Source organism: Bubalus kerabau, chromosome 10, assembly GCF_029407905.1.
Source record: "Bubalus kerabau isolate K-KA32 ecotype Philippines breed swamp buffalo chromosome 10, PCC_UOA_SB_1v2, whole genome shotgun sequence".
NCBI classification, from domain to species: Eukaryota; Metazoa; Chordata; class Mammalia; order Artiodactyla; family Bovidae; genus Bubalus; species Bubalus kerabau.
In genome coordinates this window covers 102,374,887-102,394,382 of record NC_073633.1, presented here as the reverse complement: position 1 = coordinate 102,394,382, position 19,496 = coordinate 102,374,887, and the positions used below count along the sequence as shown (strand labels likewise).

General features: G+C 40.5%; 1 protein-coding gene across 2 annotated transcripts in view; it reads right to left on the bottom strand.

Annotated features, from left to right (window-relative positions):
- Window positions 1-14,717: 14,717 nt before the first annotated feature.
- Window positions 14,718-19,496, bottom strand: part of FLRT2 (fibronectin leucine rich transmembrane protein 2) — a 103,783-nt gene continuing 99,004 nt past the window's right edge. For both annotated transcript variants that reach the window (XM_055538828.1, XM_055538827.1), the window contains exon 2: window positions 14,718-19,476. In XM_055538828.1, coding sequence (XP_055394803.1) covers window positions 17,132-19,114 — 1,983 coding nt within the window. In that variant the 5' untranslated portion in view covers window positions 19,115-19,476 and the 3' untranslated portion in view covers window positions 14,718-17,131. The remainder of the gene's footprint in view (window positions 19,477-19,496) is intronic.

The following is a 19,496-nucleotide window of genomic DNA, read 5'->3' as shown; positions in this document are numbered from 1 at the left end:
GCCAGGTCATTTTGGTTGTTTGCTATGTTCTAATCAAGGGGCTTCAATTTCTTTGCAAAGAAGCTAGACTCTAATAGAAAAGACTGAGCCTGATCACTGAGAATCCAGAACATGTATAAAGATGTAGTAATATGCACAAGACATATTATTTAAAAGTAGGAAATTTATGGCAGCCAGTGGTTCTGGGCTTCCCAGGTGGCACTAGTGATAAAGAACTTCCTGCCAATGCAGGTGTCCTAAGGTGGCAGGATCAATCCCTGAGTTGGGAAGATCTCCTGGAGGAGGGCATGAAAACCCACTCCAGTATCCTTGCCTGGAGAAATCCCATGACAGAGGACCCTGGTGGCCTATGGTCTATAGGGTTGCAAAGAGTCAGACACGACTGAAGCGACTTAGCACAACACAGCACAACGGTTCTGTAATGGCAAAGACCTTAATGAGACAACTTAGTCTTTATTATCATTATTAATGAATTCAGCCTCTTCTAATTTGCTACTGGAGAGAAACCTGTCGGTGGCTTTCCCAAGGATTAAATAAAACAAAATCTCAAGGTATCTAGCACTTGCTACACATACACTTTTGTGACTAAATTTTATTTCCCAGGGGAATCTGGGTCATGATCTTCATTAAAAGCTGGTAATTGCATGATTGCATGTACCCAGAAGGATGGTCGGGTCATTAATCCTTGGAGTGCCTTGCTATCCTGATAAAATATATAATTTTGGAAATAAAGAGATCAGGTTGGTCATTTTTAGATTTCCTTGGTTTTATCTGCAGAACGGTCCACCACCTTACAGTGGGCTTCAGTTATCTCATCTTTAAAATGGGTGATGCCCTTGATGATAGCAACAGTCTGTAAATATGGATTCTCAATATTCACTCTAATTCTAGCAATAATCACGAGAAAACTCAAAAGCTCTCCCAACAGGGGTGGAGGCAACCCATTCACTGCTACCATTCTTTGGGCGCCTTAAAAAGTAAGTAGCCAGAAGTAAATCATAAGTTTCAGAATTATTGGTGGGACCCCGTGTTCTGTTTGTGTTATAGAAAGCAAATGTAGAACCTTGAATACCTGATGGCCTTTAATATTCATCTTTCCGTCCATAAGGGTAAACTGCTATCAAGAGGAGTAAAAGTATATCCACTTCAGATAGAAAATTCAATTCGCTTTCACTCCTGTCAAGATTTTGTCGACCTAATGAGAAGCTATGTTCATAAACAACTTGCCATCTGCTGCGTTGAATTTGTCAAGGAGTACTGAGGCTGGAAGAAGCAAATAGGACAATGGTGAATGAAAGGGGCCATTTTTCCAGTTTCCAGAGGTTGATTGAGAAAATCAGGAGACCTGTAGGGATAGTTAAGAGAACATTGTTATTCTACATAATATAAGAGAAACGTAGAGAAAATTGTTACAGAGTAGCAGCTGCCTATTTTGGGAATTCTTTTGATTTCATTTGAGTTTTCATCTATTCACAGGAGACACTTCTCTTAACACAACAATCATTTTGATTATCTTTTTCATAGATATTTTTATTTTCTTATAGAATTGATAAACTTGGTTTCACATGGCTTCAAATAATTGAATGCTGACTATTTTTGTTTCTTATACTTTGTGTTTTTAAATTTTCACTCAGGGTACATTAGGGTGAGTTTCTTAGAAATTTGGCAGTCATCAGAGAAGGGAAAACACCAAATACTGATTAATCAAAATAAAGTTGCTGTAAAAATAAAGCAAAACTTGGGCCATGCATAGGTTCATGGACATCATTTAAATATACAGAATTAAGCAGTCAGAAGTTATAACATGAAGTTAGTTATACTAGTAAGGGACACCTTTAAGTTCAGCCTCACCCTTTCATAAAATGATAGTCGGACCTGCAGTGAAATTTAAACCTTGAGCAGGAGGATCAAGAAGGAGGCTTCCAGGGAAGGCTGCCAGGTTAGCATGCAAAAGACTTATTTGCAAGGACTCTTGCAATCCACAGCTGTGAAAAGGATGAATAAGAAGGAAGATCAGGGTAGGGAAAGAAGTGAAGCTGCCGTGAAATCTTAAATGAAGCCTAAACTGAACCTGCAGTCCATTTGTAAGAAGCCTTGACCACTCTGAGCTGATCCAAGTTGCAGTAAAATACCCAGACCAAGACAAGAGTCACCAGGCAATGGTGCTGTTGACCTGGAGGAGAGGATAGAGGTGAATATTCTTTCTTGGCTGTTGTTTAGTCACTAAGTCATGTCCAGCTCTGTTTGCCACCATCTGGACTATAGCCCACCAGGCTCCTCTGTCCATGGGATTTCCTGGGCAAGAATACTTGAGTGGGTTGCCATTTCCTTCTCCAGGGATCTTTCCAACTCAGGGATCAAACCCACATCTCCTGCATTGGCAGGTAGATTCTTTACCACTGAGCCACCAAGGAAGGCCCACTCTCTCTTTAGACTTAAGCTTTCCACCAACAGCACTGGAGCTCTTTCTTGACAGCTGGCCACATAGGCATATCTTGCTCTCCTTAATGTTGCTCTCAAATTTGGCATCCCTTCTGGTGGCTATTCATCTTAGTGGCCTCTGCTCCAAACTTCTCCAACTTTCCTCTCTCCATCTATACTCAGTTGTCTTGTTCCATCCTCTACTGCTAATTGTTAGGTTGGGATAAGACACATATCCCCAACTTCCATCATAATAGCTAGTAAATACTCCACTTTTTGAAAATTTTGGCAGCATGAAATCCTTTTAGTAATGATGCCTGGTATCAAGGGAATAAAGACACTGGTGGCAACTCCAAGCAGAGTGGAGGATGATGGAACAAAGAGGAAAAACAGGGAATTTAAACACCTTTTAAATGACATAACTATGGGCTGCATATGGCTTCCCTGGTGACTCAGATGCTAAAGCATCTGCCTGCAATGCAGGAAACCTGGGTTCGATCCCTGGGTTGGGAAGATCCCCTGGAGAAGGAAATGGCAACCCACTCCAGTATTCTTACCTGGAAAATCCCATGGATGGAGAAGCCTGGCAGGCTACAGTCCATGGAATTGCAAAGAGTTGGACATGACTGAGTGGCTTCACTTTCTTTCTTTTATGGGCTGCATAGAATTAAACTTACTGATATACAATTGAGAGATTACATCATGTGAAATTTGCAAACATGCCTCACAAGCTCTCCCAGAGACATCTACAGAAATGCCAAAGGAAATGACTATGTTTTAAATCTTAAAGTAATAATTCAAGCACTAGATGAGCATACCCAAACTATGGCAGCATTGATGAGTCCTTGCTCAAAGCTTCATCACTCCTGGGCTCATGAGACAGCATCTCTCTCTAGCTGAGGATTTCATGGAAGGGCATACTGTGAGCACCCATGACAGGAGTACAGGAAGGCAGTTCTACCAGAAGGGATAGCAAGGGAAAGGAAAGAGACTAGAAATTACAGGAAGAGGTTGGATGCGGTTAGTATAGCTAAGTGACTGCTATGAACTAGGTGCTCTTCTCTTAACTTTCAATGAATTCTCACAGCAACACTATGGTAGATGTTTTTATTATATCTTTAAATAAATATATATATATATATATATATATATATATATATGAAACAAACAAGTATTAAAGAAGTTAGTTATTGGCTAGGGAAAACAGCTGGTAAGTGAATGGACAAAGACAAGTTCAAAGCATTTGAACTCCAAAACCAAGGCTTTTCCCATCATCTAACACTCTCATATATCTTATGCCTTGGGGATTCTTAACCAACCTTTCTTTTTTTAATTTTGGCAGCACTGGGTCTTCACTGTGCTGCGTGGTTTCTCTAGTTGTGGCATTGTGTCCTGTGGACTTAGCTGCCCAGTGGCCCATGGGATGTTATTCGCAGAGCAGAGATGGAACTCCTGTTCCCTTCACTGGAAGCGGGACTCTTAACCAGCAGACCCCCAGGGAAGGCTCTTAAACAAATTTCAATAACAGCAGTTCAACTTTCTAGTGCTTAGAGGATTCATATTTTAAACGATTTGTTAATATTTTTAATAACTTCCTGGCTGAGATGTAAATATTCTCATATTTTCTAAATGAACCCTGATTATTTTAACTTATACCCATGCCATAAATGATTTATATATTTAAATATGTTTACTCTTATGTCCATAATACACATTGCCTCTTTTTCTGTAAAAAATAAATAAATAAATGTACTTAACACCATTATTTCCTGGTCTGTCCTTTGATCACTCTGCTGTAAAATACATATGTTTATGTTTTTTTATTTGTGTGTGTGTGTGTGTTTGCCTGTTAAAATAGTAGTAATGTAGTATAATCGTTTTGTTTTCCTTTCTTCCTTATGCTGTTTTTGTTGGTTTGCTTTGGTTTACTTTTCAGATCACCTTAGCTTTTTAAAATAGACTCACTATAGTAATTCTTTCATTAATAAATTCTATCTTTATTAAAATAAATGATTTCCAAAACATGTCTCTGAAGTTTTGAATTTCCCTCACTATGGAAAAATAGTTAAGATTAATAAGAATGTATTTTTCCTTGAGGTGACTCCATCTATGATTTATTTATATTTAAGTAGTATTAGAGATGTTTCTAAACTGCTAGATAGAATTTTAATGTTTGAAAAAACACTATTAAATAATTGCATAATGTTTACTTTGATAAATCATTTTTTAAATGCTATTTTGGTCTTTTATAAAGGCAGAACAATATTTACTTAACTAACATTAAAAAATAATTATTTTACTAATTTGGTTTCATTTGATTAAATTCTAGAAATAATGGACTTTAAAAATTTAATAACAAAGAGCTAATGAATAAGAATCATAAATAACAGGTTGTAAAAAGGTAAACAGATAGAGATGCCTCAACCTGAGCTCCAAGGATGACTTTCCAAACGTACAATTAAAAGTCATTCATTTAAATCCCACACACAGCTGATAACATGTGGTGCCCGTCTTTGTGGGAAAATAATCTAAAGAAAGAGTGGATCTTTGCGTGTGTGGCTGATTCAGCTTGCTGTGCAGCTTAGACTCCTGTGACACAGTGCTGAGAGTGCGCTACGCACGAGTGCGTGCGTCTGTGCGGCCACATTCGGCTCTTTGCCACCCCACGGACTGTACTCGCCAAGCTCCTCTGTTCATGGAATTTTGCAGGCAAGAATACTGGAGTGGGTTGCTATTTCCTACCCCAGGAGAAATCACCTAAGTGCTGCAATAAAAATTATAAAGTCATTTATTTAAAGTATCAATCAGGCTGTCATAAGCTATTGGAAAGTCTGGATTAGGGAACATCTTTAATAAAACAGTATATCATTATTAAATTCAGATGTATGATGTAATCAAATAAAGGTACTGTTTACTGTTTACTGCAGGGATTCTTAGGTAATGACATTGAGGCTAAACATTTTGAAATTAATATCCCACTGTTATCTAAGCAGTGGTTTTATAAATATATTGAAGGTCCTGAAAAGAAGCATTTTCTAATTATTTGACATTCTTGTCCTTTATTTTTTTTAGACTACAACTGCATACTTTTTGAAGGTTTAAAGATAAGAAATGGCAGAGTCAGGGATAGAATCTGTTTCATTTCATCTAAAATAAATATTTATCAATCATAATTTTCCTGAATATTCTTCTCATAATTTTCTGTTGGATATTTAAAGTTTAACAGCTATCGTATAAAAGGCCAGCAAAGATACAGCTGAATTTAATATTTTAAGAAACAATTTTGCCTTATACAATTGTAGGGAAATCTACCTTTGATATTTTTCATTGAGATAAAGTATTTTATAAATGTGTCAACTTAGTAATATTGCTCGAATTTTCCTGTTTTAAAGGGAAGGTAATTGCATTAATCAGAAAGAGCTTTGTTCCACTTTCTTCTCTTTTTATTCATTTGTAATTTTTCAGCAGTAGTGATTAGGAATGAATCCCTGTCACTGCACTGAGCTCTTGAAATAAATTATCTCACTGAGTCCTCATATGTTTTAGTACCCCATTTCACATAGGAGGAAACTGAGGCTCAGGGACATTAAATAATGTTACACAGGTACAAAGTGGGAGTTGTGATCCCACAACTTATTCTTTAAATGATTGTGCTTGTTGCTTCCCAGACATACTGAGTTTACTCTTGCTATAGCTAATGGGAGACATGCCAGTCTTTACGATAAAATTAAGGAAACTGAGGGAATGCTCCCTGATTTCCACTCCATCCACATTTTTTGTAAAATTGATAAGAACATAGGACATAAAGCAGTCCAATTAAACAAAGCTAAACTTGAAAGAAAAATTAACGAGGGTGAAACAGAATTTAAAGAACTTAAAAAATCAACCAAATTCTGATGCATTCAAATATAAAAGAGAAGCCTGAGAAGTGAACGTTCTCACTCAAAATGCAAGAGAGACTTGAGCTATGTAGCCCAGAGTCTGGACATTAATTCCATATATTTCCAGAAAGTAAGTGACAATTATTGAGCACTTGGTATGTGTCAAGCATGGTGCTGAGTTGTTGCTGAGGTAAATTTTGCAATTACCCTTTGCACATATGAGAGAATTGAAGCACAGATGTGTCCAAGGCCCAAGCATTAGTATGGGCTGCAGCAAGGATGAACTGGGCTCTCGAAAGCTTTGAACTCAGAATGAAAGCAATTCACCATCTTTCAGTAATTTAGCTTCCCACCCAGCAGGCTGCATAGAAGCTGCTGGTCTCTATCAGGTGTAACTGTCCTGTATTACAAAGCAGTTGTTTTCCCCTTACTTCAGATACACTTCAGGAGCATCCTATATTCCAACTAACCAGCGCTGCCACTATGTGAACTATTTAACAATAGAAAGAGCTGTGGGCCAATCTATCAAAACAGACACTGGCCCAAACAGACCATGGGATTGGTGGCATCGTCTTACAACTACCAAAGAATTGGCCTGAAAACAATTACACTCTGCAGTCTAGGACTAGAATAGAAAGTATTTATTTTTTCTTCCCTTAGCATCAGAATATTTGACCTTCTGTATTTATTGATCAAGGAAAGATGGGATTAAAAAGAAAATAAGGCTAATATAAACCCCGGTGAGGGAGCTGCTTTGAGACTATTTTCACAACCATGAGCAGAAAGTATACAGAAGAAAAAAAAACAAAAAAAAACCAACTCAGCTGAGGAGGATGCATGTTTCTTAATTACAACTAGATTACGAAACCAAGAATGGTATTGATTGCAGAAAGGAACTGTGTGACAGCTGGTAGACTATCGCATCTGCGCTGCAGAGCCATTACAACCCTCTTCCGTTCGGCTGTCACCGGCCCACTCTCAATCAAGCATGGATGCACACTGCCATAGTCTGTGGTGTAGCAGAATGAAATACACCTATGCCATTTACCATTATAGATTTCTGAAACAGAAAGTTATTACCTTGATTTTTTGTTAAGCGTTTCAATTTCTTGATGTCTTTGGAACACTCGTTCTGATACCCATGTGAAACAGTTCCTGAATTAATTTCAGGATAACCATGCCTACATGTCCTCTGCAGATCAGAAAGGGAATAGCTACTCTACAAAGAAGTCAGTCCTCTTTGTAGGACAGTGTTCTATCCTGTTCAATGGATCCCACTCACCAATGAGACAGAAGACCTGGTGTTGCTTTGTGTTACACTAGGGAACCTCCTTTTCCCCAACTGTTCAAGAAAAAAGAACGTGTGTGCATGTGTGCTCAGTCCCATCTGACTCTTTGAGACCACGTGGACTGTAGCCCACCAGGCTCCTCTGTCCATGGAATTTCCCAGGCAAGAATATTGCAGTGGGTTGCCTGTTCCTACCAAGGGCATCTTCCTGACCCAGGGATCGAAGCCAAGTCTCTTGCGTCTCCTGCACTGGCAGGTAGATTCTTTACCACTGTACCACCTGGGAAGCCCGGTACATGAAAAATGAATAGAGAAAATTAAAAAAACTGCCTGTCAAACTTGTATTGAGAATGGTTATACACAGTGATGTGGGATTTTGAATGCTAACTACCTCTAAATAGATGATTCCTTAAATCTGATTTTAATAATTCTAATAATTATTCTGATCTTAATCCTCAAGAAGCTTCATTTCACCATGAAAAGTTGGCAACATGTCTCCCTGTGCTTGTGAATTGGGTGTCTGGAAAATACAGAGGCTGAATGTCATTTATTTCAATCCCAGATGATGCATTAACTACTATGCTTGTGTGCTAGGTCACTTCAGTCATGTCTGACTCTGTGATCCCATGGACTGCAGCCCACCAGGCTCCTCCATCCATGGGATTCTCCAGGCAAGAATACTGGAGTGGGTTGCCATGCCCTCCTCCACGGGATCTTCCCAATCCAGGGACTGCACCTGAGACTCTTATGTCTCCTGCATTGGCAGGCGGGTTCTTTACCACCAGCGCCACCTGGAAGGCCCATTAACTGCTATGTGTGCCAGTCACTCAGTCGTGTCCAACTCTTTGCAACCCCATGGACTGTGGCTTGCTGGGCTCCTCTGTCCACGGGATTCTCCAGCCAAGAATACTGGAGTGGATTGCCATTCCCTTTTCTAGGGGATCTTTCTGACCCAGGGATCGAACCCAGGTCTCCTGCATTGCAGGTGGATTCTTTATCAACTGAACCACTAGGGAAGATGACTAACTGCTCTACATGCCTCCAATTCTGTCAGCCACCACATGTGTTCATCTAAGGTAAAAGAAACTGATAACCCTTTAAAATGTAAGTTATTAGCAAGGCCAACTGGCAGGTCAGTGACAGAGGCAGGTTTCAAAAAAAAAAAAAAAACATCAGCCTGATACAAATTTGAATAACTATCACTCTCTACTGCTTCCTTCTTTATGGGAATATAATTTCTAGGAGAGACTATTTACTCTCATGGTAATAACCAAGATAATACAATGTGAACCTTTAAATGATATATGCTGTATTTTTGGTATAGGATGTGACACAGTGAATAATGACTGTCCCTTTTGATATTGCTGATGGAAACAAAAAAAAATCTAACTCTGTTTTTTATATGTGAAGAATTCGTTCTGACTAGCAAACTGTCAAAATGTTTTTTTCTTTGACTCTGTGTCGCCCAATACTTTGCATATTTTTCGTGGTGGTGACATTTTGTTGCAAGAAGATTCTTTAAGATAGCTCTTTATATCGCTTTTGCAAGCTGGCTCAGTTTTGAGGTTGTGTGTAAAATATTCTTCGAATTATTTTAATAGTTCTCTTAAACATATCCTGAGTCCATTTCAAGCTTTCAGTTAATGTGTGACAAAAACAGAATTCTGCAAAAAATAGCAATGGGTTACCAAAATATATTAAAGGAAATATATGTTTTGCTTTTGAGCAAAACTTATTCTACATAATTCACAATTCTACAGCTCTTTCTGAGGCTTTAAAAAAAAAAAATATTCGGCCACAGTAGATTGACTGGGTATCTGTTTTCTGAGATGCTGCTGTGTGTGAAGAGCTGATTCCACAGAGAGCCTGACGTCACCGCTGGGCCCCCTGTCCTCCAATCACATTTTCTCCAGAAGCAACGTGTGGGGCACGTGCGGGGGCAAGACACCGTACACAGCGCTGGATGAGACACAGCTGTCGATAGAATACGTGCTCTGTCTCCCAGAACCCAGAGCACAGGCATGAAACAAACCCATGCAAAGTTCAAAAATATCAGTGCCACAAACAAAAGAGTAACTGCTAGAGAAACTGCACAGAGAGGTGGTATCTTGGGTAGGCGTGACCCAAGCTTTCCAAGTCAATGCTTGTTGGGGGTGGTGGTGCATTCAAATTGTATCTTGAGGGAGCAAAATGTCACCAGACAAGGTGTTTGAGATCTTTGGAGTTAGACTTAAAGATTTTAATTCATTTGGTCATTTAAAATATATATCTGATCCAGAGTCCATAACGCATGAGGAAATAATACTGGTAAGGATTATCAGGCAGCAACGTGTGGCAGGACACGTATGTTATGCAAAGAGTTTGATTCCTCTCTTAAGGTCACATTTAATGACACATTTTGAAATTCAGACAGTGTCACACCAGGTATTCTTTATAGATTACCCTTTGTTCCTCTGGCAAGGCTGAAGTGGAAAGAGAGGAGAGGAAGGATCTTGACCATGTCACACATTTGAGAGATTAAGTACTGGAACTAGGATTCTTAGCTGATTGTTTTATAGGTGCCTGAACTCTCCAAGGGCTTCTCTGGTAGCTCAGATGGTAAAGAATCTGCCTGCAATGCAGGAGATTCAGGTCTGATCCCTGGGTTGAGAGAAGATCCCCTGGAGAAGGGAAGGTCTACCCACTCCAGTATTCTTGCCTGGAGAATTCCATGCACAGAAGGAGGGGAGCTCTCCAAGAAGGCAAAGAGAGGGAAATAGCCTAGGCTGTGAGTTGAACACTAGCAGCTTCCAGGAAAGATTTTTGATGATGCAAAGTTAAGTCTGCTGGAAAACTGTCTTACTCAGCACCAAAACTTACCTGGTCTCAGCGAATATTTGCTGAATGAAAACAAAACTAACAAAGACCCATACTAAGCTAAAACAGGGAGTTTAATAGACTCTCTGATCCAGCAGTTTTATATTTGATTGGGGAAAGATGGACTCATGATGGAAGCTAATTATGGAAAAGGATAAGAATTCCCCTAAAGGTACATTGAAACGTTCATCTAGTTTAGACCTCATACGAAGAACATGGACAAATGAGATCATCAGTTGGTGTGTATGTTCCAGTGACACTCGGTTTGGAGTTAAACATTAAAAATTCTTTACCCTTGACTTTCTGTAAAACTAATGAAATAAAGCTTGTATAATAGCCTCTAAAGCAAACATTCTATATTTGTGCTATGAAAAAAAAGTCTAACTCCAGAAGCCAGTTTGCTAACACCCTAATAGATTGTGACATATGAGCATCTTCAGCAGGATTTACAAAATATTTAAAGCAACCTCTCAAGTATGAAACAAATTCATTACCCAAAATAACCTGACTCAAGTCCTTTTAATACTTCTCTCAGCTCACCCTGTGGATATACACAGAGCTTGATTCCATCTGAAGCTTTCAAGTCACATCAGTGTGCAGACATCAAATAATCACAAAAACAGAACTACTGTTAAAATCTAGGAGTGGATCACCAAGGAAATTCAGATATTTGGAGGTTTGTAAAAATATTCCTTTGATTTGTCAAAAATAGTGAATGTGCCCACTGGGTGAAGTTGTGATACCTCCATCATTAAAAACTTTAAACATTAAGAATTTGTTCTGAGGACTAGCCAGTCTTAAGGCTAGTTGAACAATTTAGAGGCAAGAAAACAGTTAAGAAGGATCCATGGAGTCAGGCGCCATTATTATTATTATTTTGGATTGATTTCCATTCTGGTGCTCAATGGGACTGTAAGAGGTTGTTGTCTGTAATCACCAGACAATTCTGAAATTTTCAATGACTTGGTGTAAACTTGAAAAGTTAACTCAATTAAAGTCTGATTTTATTAAGGCCTTGTCACTTTGCTTCATCTACTAAACACCAAGGTCATCTATCATTTTTCTATCTAACATATAACTTTGATGTGTTATCACATTTATCAACAGGTATGTACACCTCTCGTATCTTAGATATTCCATTGAGTTTTAAATGAGAGAATGTCAAGTTATTACATGAGCTCTGAGACACTGGGATGTGTTAAAAAAAAAACCAAGTTTATTACACAGTCTGTGGGCTTCTTAGCAGCGGAGTCATGTTTTTCTCTGAATCCCCAGTAGAACCTAACAAAGTGCTCTGTAAAAAGTAGATGAGAAGTAAATGCATGGGATGAACAAATGAAGTTCTTTAGAAACATGGCAGAGGGGAAGACAGGCTTGACTTGGCCACACCTGTATTTTATTCTTCTATCAAACCTCTGAACTCAGACCAGTGCCTAGGTAAAGGTCAATGTCTCCTAAACCTTTTTGAATTAAAGGTATTCCTTGACTAAGGATCTAGTCTCCATAGAGTAAAGTCTGTACCTCTTGGTAAAAGTAACCAAGAGTATGTAGATGTTGTATGTAAAATCTCCCAAATTTAATATGGATCACCCTCTTGCACGTTCATAGTTAATTCCCCAACAGAGATTCTGCAGATCATTAATACTTATAACTAGAGTGTCATCATTTTATTTCCTGGTTTCATCTCTGTCAAATACATTATTAGTAAAATGGCCAAGAGGGGTCAGAGAAAGGGGGTTCAGGAAAAATCAGGAGATTAATCCCAAGTTGACTTGAGCATAGGAATAAACACATTTTCATGAGTGCTCAGTGAATGTATGGGTGGATGAGCCATAAAAATTCTGACGTAGAAAGTACCATGAGGATTCTTAAGGGAAATGACATTTTAAATTGATATATTATGAAATAGGGAAAATGACTATTCTGATGAGGTGACTACATTGGTATTTATCTATATTCTAAACACAGATTTCACAAACATAAAATAATATGCTCAGGTACGTGTGTATATTCAAAAGATATTCGTAGGAACATAATAATTTAGCCAGGAAGTAGAAAAGAACATGAAGATTTCATATAAACCCCTCACGCAAAACAGCAGTCAAAATGGCCTTAAAACACAGAAGCTGTGTTCAAGGAAAGAGAAAGTGAAAACCCCTATTATCTCCTCCACCCTTCTCAACCTCCAGCATCCGGAAGCGTCTCTCATTTCTCTTTGACTTGAACCCAGAAATGATGGGCAGTAACCCAATGAACTTACTCAGATAAACACAATGAGGTTTCTTTTTAAAATAAGCCTTTACTGAATATATCAACAAGGTACTGTATAGTGTAGAGTGAAGCATCTAGTTAACAAAGTGTGCGACGCGGTCGGTCTCAGAGGATGTGTGATGCACTCTCCCACCCCCCTTGCAGTCCCTTGTCAGCGAGAACGCACTACACGGAAACCAGGAGCAAATCGGCACGTGGCTCAGACGAAAACAAATCATCAGCACTAACTGTCAGTGGCTATATACTGATCCTAGAAGGGGCACACAGTGGCGACGTCTTCACCTTGCCTCAGAAGGTTATAAATCTTCCATCCCATGGATGTAACTATGAACACCCCAGTGTGTGCGTGTGTGTGTATGCAAGTGTGTCTGTTACACTAGCTTAAAAATGCCTTGCTTTGTGCTCTTCTGGTGAGTGTGCTGCTAGAAAAACTAAAACTATAGCAAGAGAAGGTGATATTTTGTTATAACAGGATTCCATGTGTACAAAGCTTTCTCCCACAATCAGGGACAAGCACCCCCTTTGTTGGCTCGCTTTTCACCCCCCCACCCCTGGAAGAAATTAGAGAAGGGGGGCAAACTACTGCTTCCTACGTGACTTAAAGAAAGTGCATCAAGCAAGGCTGGACAAGACTAATAAAGAAGGAGTTTTGGGGTTTGCTTTGTGTATCTCTTCCTCTTTGGGAAGCTCTTTTCTGTTCTGCTTTCCCATGAAGTTGGACAGGTAAATCAGGAACAAAACCATTATGCTCATGTTCTAAAGTGAAACACTGTCTCCTTTTCATAGGGTAGTGATAAAAATGTTACAAGCAAAGAAGTAATGGAAATTGATGACTTCTAGGTCTAAGGTTGCAATGGATGCTGCAAGCGAGATTAGCTGACCAAGCCATCTGCTTCCTGTGGACAGCAAGTGTATCACCTTGTGTCTGGAATGGATACTTTGCTCACAACATTCAGAATTTGTCCTCCTCAGTGGGGAAGAAGTTCGGATATTCATCCTTTTTACCAGACTGGTCACATTATACCTTTTTTTTCTCTTCTTTTAAATCTCAGGGAAAACATCCAATAAATATTCAACAAACATCCAGATAACTAGAAACTGCATGATTTCTCACGATAGACTTTTTTCCACTTTTCACACAAGAAAAATAGGGGAACACCCTTTTTCTCTCTGCTTCTGCTTGTCCCTTGTGATGAGCTGCTAATGCATTTGACAGTTTGAAGGAAGCTAGGGGCCTCTCCACGTTCAAACACGTCTCCCTAAATAAGTAGGTATCCATGACAACCCTGGGTATGAATAATGGTCGGCAATATCTGTATGCTCCCGGTTATGCCTTTTCCTTTTGGAATTTTTTCTGCACAGTAACAGTTACTATCTCTAAAAGTAGACACATGATATCTGACATCACCCCCATTGGGTCACACAAGCATCAAGCTCTTTATCAACTGGAAAGTATGGCTTTGTTCATGGTCTTGTCCTGCACCTTCAGTTTTGATTCTTGGTAACCTCAAAATGCGTAATGATGAGCACAAGAGAGGTCCAACATAGAGATGATGTATCAGCAAAACATTCCCATGACAAAAGCACCAATCAAAGCAGAATCTGCCACTGATGGTCCTTCAGCGGTTTTCCTGAGACAGGTAAGACAGTGCAGATTCCATGATGTGCTTTCTATTCTGGTGTGGGTGCGAGTCCCAGGTATGCTACTACCAACAGGAGACCAATCTTGATTTGAGCAGTCTCTGTCATGTACACAAGCTTAGAATTAAGCCTCTAACTAGATTCTATCTCTTCAGGAATGCCTTCTAGCAAAGGAACCATTTCAGATCATCCTAATCTTTTCACATGACCAGGTCTCCAATCATAGGACTTAAGCTCCAGAGAATTCTGTAAATCTCATAAGACATTATAGAAACGTCTCTAAGCTTGGTCTTCTTGGCTCAAAGCAAAGACATTTGTTTCAGCCGCCACATATCCCACTGGAGGTTATACACACAATACAAATAAATGAGAATGATTATTTTGTAGATAAAAGGAAAAAAAAAAACTTCAAAAATCAAAGTACCATCATTTGAACACATAGTTTTATCTACACAGCCAAGGAGAAAAGGACAGTGGAAGGGAATTATCCAGTTAAATACACAAAGCCCCGTGTCATGGTCCTGCATTTCAGATGGCTTACTGCTACACTAATCGTTTTCACAGATTTTTTCCCTTCACTGTGTGGACCTAGCTTTAAAAAGGCAACAGTCAAAATGAGCTAGCTAACAGACTAAAATGGAAACCAAAGTCACTTTAGAATTAATTCAAATTAATTCATAGTTAATTTCAGCTTGACTGCACAGTTTCGATTCTTGTGTCTGCAACATTATAACTTCAGTTATATTTTCGGCTTATTCTGAGGGACAAGGGAGATTAAAACATACTACTTGGGGATATATTATTAAAGAAAATAAAGCTCTTACTATAAAGAAAAACTTGCATAGCATTTTATACCTAAACTTTTACAAAGAAGACACATCACAGTTCTATTTTGTTAAAAGTAAGAGGGACAGAGAAAGCCAAAGCAACATGACCGTGACGTTAACGTCATAGGTTCCTAAAATAATGACCAGCGATCAAGGAAATATGCAACACAGACAGAAATGCCTAAATTTGATTTTCTAAAGAATTTCCCAAGGGTGTACTTTTTAGATAAGGTGTGTGTGTGATCGATAGCCCTTCTACTTCTAAGGGATGGAAAGGAGGACATTATACATGCTTTCTGAAGACGGACATTGCTTCAAAAAATATCTAGAATTAAGCGTGGACATCCTTCTCTTCTCCATGCCCTCTGTTCAGTGCCCTGTGCTGCCAAGATTAGGGGAACAAACCTTCCCTCCCAGACTTGTTCATTTTTCATCTGTTATCCTGTTAATATAAGATTGATTATCCCTCACAATTCCCAAAGAAGAGGAACATCCACAATTTAGAAGGAATAAATGAAATTTTAAAAAATGGAAGCAGATCAAAGTCAGTTCAAGGTGGAAACACAGTATTGCTTTTTTTTAAAAAAAAATATGATATTTTGCCAGCTTTGATGTGTCCTTACAGGATTATTAGCAGGGAAAATTAGTATACATTTTAAAGTGAGTATGGATATTTTGTGCAACCAAGACTGGCATCCATAATTTTCTTTCAAATTTTTAGCAGAGGGGTGACCAACAAATGTATCATCAACAGCTAATTATGAAAATATACGTGAGGTGATTGGAAGACAAGAATTTCTGAGGGGATAAAGGTATTAATTCAAGCTATTTCAACATGATACTAACAAAGTTAGTTGATATAGAATAATGGGACCACTGATTACATGCTTTTGTCTAAAGGGTATCAATTGTTTTTAAATAACCAGTTTAGTACGTTCCAAACATTGATCCCTTGTTGGTCTAAATATCATGTTGACATAGCTACAGTGAATCTACCCAAATAATTCTCATTATCAAAAATAATTCCATTCAATATAATTCTTCCCATTATTTTATTAGCTTCTTCTAAAAAAGTATTCTAGAATATATCTCTGTTGAACGTGATTCAACCTGATGTATAATTTGAACAGTAACACTTTTAAAGGGACTTTTCTTGCTGGGGTATCCTACCTGCCCCGAAGATGACTGAAACCAGACTCAGGCTTCTGTTTCACATAGGGCCAGGGGAGCCTGAAGGGTGATTTTTCAAGTTCCCAGTCAGAAAGCCAACCCCTGGATTCAAAGGTTTTTTCAACTCTTGTCTCATTTTCTTGATTCTGCCAGGATGGGTTAACTTCTCTCATAGGAACTGATTTCCTCCAGAGATGCCTTCTGCATTTCCTCCTTTGGGTCAAAACAGGGTGACTACCTCCTTTCTTAGATTCTACAAAATTTCACTTTTCTTCCAGAACCGGAAGTATATAAATAGTATGAAGATATCTGGGGTGCATTTCTTGTTTTATGACTATTATCTGCCCTACTCTGATGAGTCCACTTTAACCTGCCCTTTTATCTGACCACCAACTCTAGGAAACGAATTTGTTCTGAAGCATCAACAGTGAAGTGGTGAATTGCATCAGGAGGAAGAATCACTCATTCTTTCACCCTGGCATTGGGTTCTCATTGTACAACCCTGTACAGTACTTCAGCAACTATTTTTTTTTTTAAGATTTAAAAAGCAAAGAGTTACAAAACTGTCTGTAATTAACTTGGAATAGAAAAGATAGCACTTTTTTTTTTTTAAATCCCATTATATAGTACACCGTATAAATTACAGAGTATTCAAATGCACAAACGCATTTGTGTAACATTTATCAAATGTAACTCGCGTGTCTTTACGTGCACACACGTGCATGTTCTTGAGAGTCTCCATGTCCGTCCACTCGGTAGCGCTGGGCCTCTGTCTGTCACGTATGGCAGTGCTCCAGGTCTGGCACGCTGCTGTTGCAGTATCGCATGTTGTTGGGGATATGGCAGTCTGTGTAATTAATGCCCCCATTTGGGGTGTAAATGGGCTGCAGTCTGAAATCTCCTTTAAGGAGCTGATCGTTATTTAAGGAGACGATCTGGAAACTGGTCTCTGTCATCTCCAGGATGGAATTGTCCTTCTTCGTGCCCGCCTCGCAGTAGTCATCTTTCCGCCTGCCTCGGTTGTATTTCCACTTCTGGGAAGTGTAGCGCCCCTTTCTGTGCATGTGCCAGCAAAAGACACTGAGCAGGACCACAAGCACAAATATCACAGCGCCCCCGATCAGGCCTGCCAGCAGAAAAGGGGAGCCCAAGCTGTGGGAAGTCGTCTGTTCGTGGCTGGAAGCCGTGTTGCTGCCATTGTTCACATAGGAGTCATGGGTGGTAGCCTCCGAACAAATGGTGTCTTCTACAGCTCGGTAGTTAAATGCATCCAGGGGCACTAAACAAATCCGATAGGTGGATCTGGGCTCCAGATTTACCAGGCTCAGATGCTGCTTCTCGCCGCTGACGATGCGTTCCTGAACGATGCCCCCCACCAAACTGTGGCCCATTTTCACCCACGTGAGCTTGTAAGCCATCACAGTGAAGAGAGAGAGCCAGCCGACTTGGATGGAGGTGTCATTCACGAAACGGATGGAGAGTTGGATCCGTTCAGAAAGTGGTGGGGTCACCCTTTCTCTGCCGTCCCATTCGGGAATCGTGGGGGGCTTGGAAGCTGTGGGACTCAGGGGTGTGTAGCTTCTGCTGGGGATCGGGGCAGAGAATGTGGTGGGCTGAGTCACGGGAGAAGCTGAACTCAGGGCTGGGGTGAGGGGAGGCAGGCCAGGGGTCGTGGTGGGGCAAGACAACAGATTCATATTCAGCTCCCGCACAGCCATGCCCCTGACTTGCTCGGGACCTTGGCACATGAAACCTCGTACGTTGAGCGAGGCAGGGATGTGTCTGAGCCACTCTGTGACCCATTTAATGCTGCAGTCACAGAACCAAGGGTTGTTCCGAGCAGTGAGCTGCTTCAGGTTGGAGAGGTTGTCGAAGACCCCTTGAGTCAACATGCGCAGCTGGTTGTTGGAGATGTCCAGCCGTTCCAGCTTCCGGAGGTTGGAGAAGGCTGTCAAAGGGATGTGGTTGATTTGATTGTCCTGCAGGTAGAGCCTGACCAGGTGTGTACCCGGGAGGTCAGGAGGTGGGCGGGAGAGTGAGTTCCGGACGATGGAGAATTCCTTGAGCTTGGTGAGGTGGCCGAAGGTGCCCTCAGCGATGCCCTTGTTGGTCAGGAGGTTCCCGTCCACGATCAGACGCTCCAAGCTCGTGAGGTTCTGGAAGGCCATGTCTGAGATGACAGCGATGCGGTTCTCATCTACACGCAGCTCCTGCAGGTCCACGGGGAGGCCCACTGGCACACTGCTGAGGTGGTTCTTGGACAGGAACAGCAACTTGAGGCTCAGGGCCTCGCGGAAGGCCCCATCTTCCACGCCCACAGTGGAGATGGAATTGTCATCCAGGTGCAGCTCCTCCAGCTTCAGGAGCTGGGCCAGGGCTGCCCGTGAAATGGTCTGAATGTTGTTTTCCTGCAGGTGGAGGACGCGGACGTTCTTGGGGAGGTTCATGGGGAATTCGTCCAGTTGGTTGCCGTAAAGGTAGACGGTGTGCACAGACTGGACGTTGTGCAGTTCTGCAGGAAACCCAGCATTATTAATTTGGTTGTTATGGAGGTAGAGTACAGTGACGCCCTCCGGGATCCCAAGAGGCACTGAGGTCAAGCTTCGTTCGTTACAATAGACAAAGTTCCTGTCACAGCGACACACACTAGGGCACGCCAGGAATTTTGACACTTGTGAGGAGAGCCCCAGGGAAATGAGAAGCCAAGATTTCAGGAAAAAAGCCCCCTGGCTGGGCCCCTGTGTGGTCTGTAGGCCCATTTCTGAAGTACAGAAATCAAATACAATGCTGTAGGGAAAAGAAAAGTAAAAAAATAAAAAATAGAAACAGATAGCTAAACCAAAATAATTGAACAGGGTTCTCAAGTCCAGAACTCCAACTAGAGGAAATGTCCTGAAGGCCAAGGTCAAAGAATATTCTTGAGGTCTCTGGTCTTCTCAGCTTGTGTTGGCCTCTTTGCTGTTGTCCTCCATGTGCAAAAATATTTCAATAGGAAGAATTTTCCACCCAGGCAACAAGTGAAGCCAAGAGGGGCCCAGCCAGGCCGACAGAACCTCTTCTGTGGTCAGGCAGGTCAGCGTGGATCAGCCCACGAGCTTCTTGGTTAAGCTCAATCTGCAATCTGTTGTAGGAAAGAAGAGA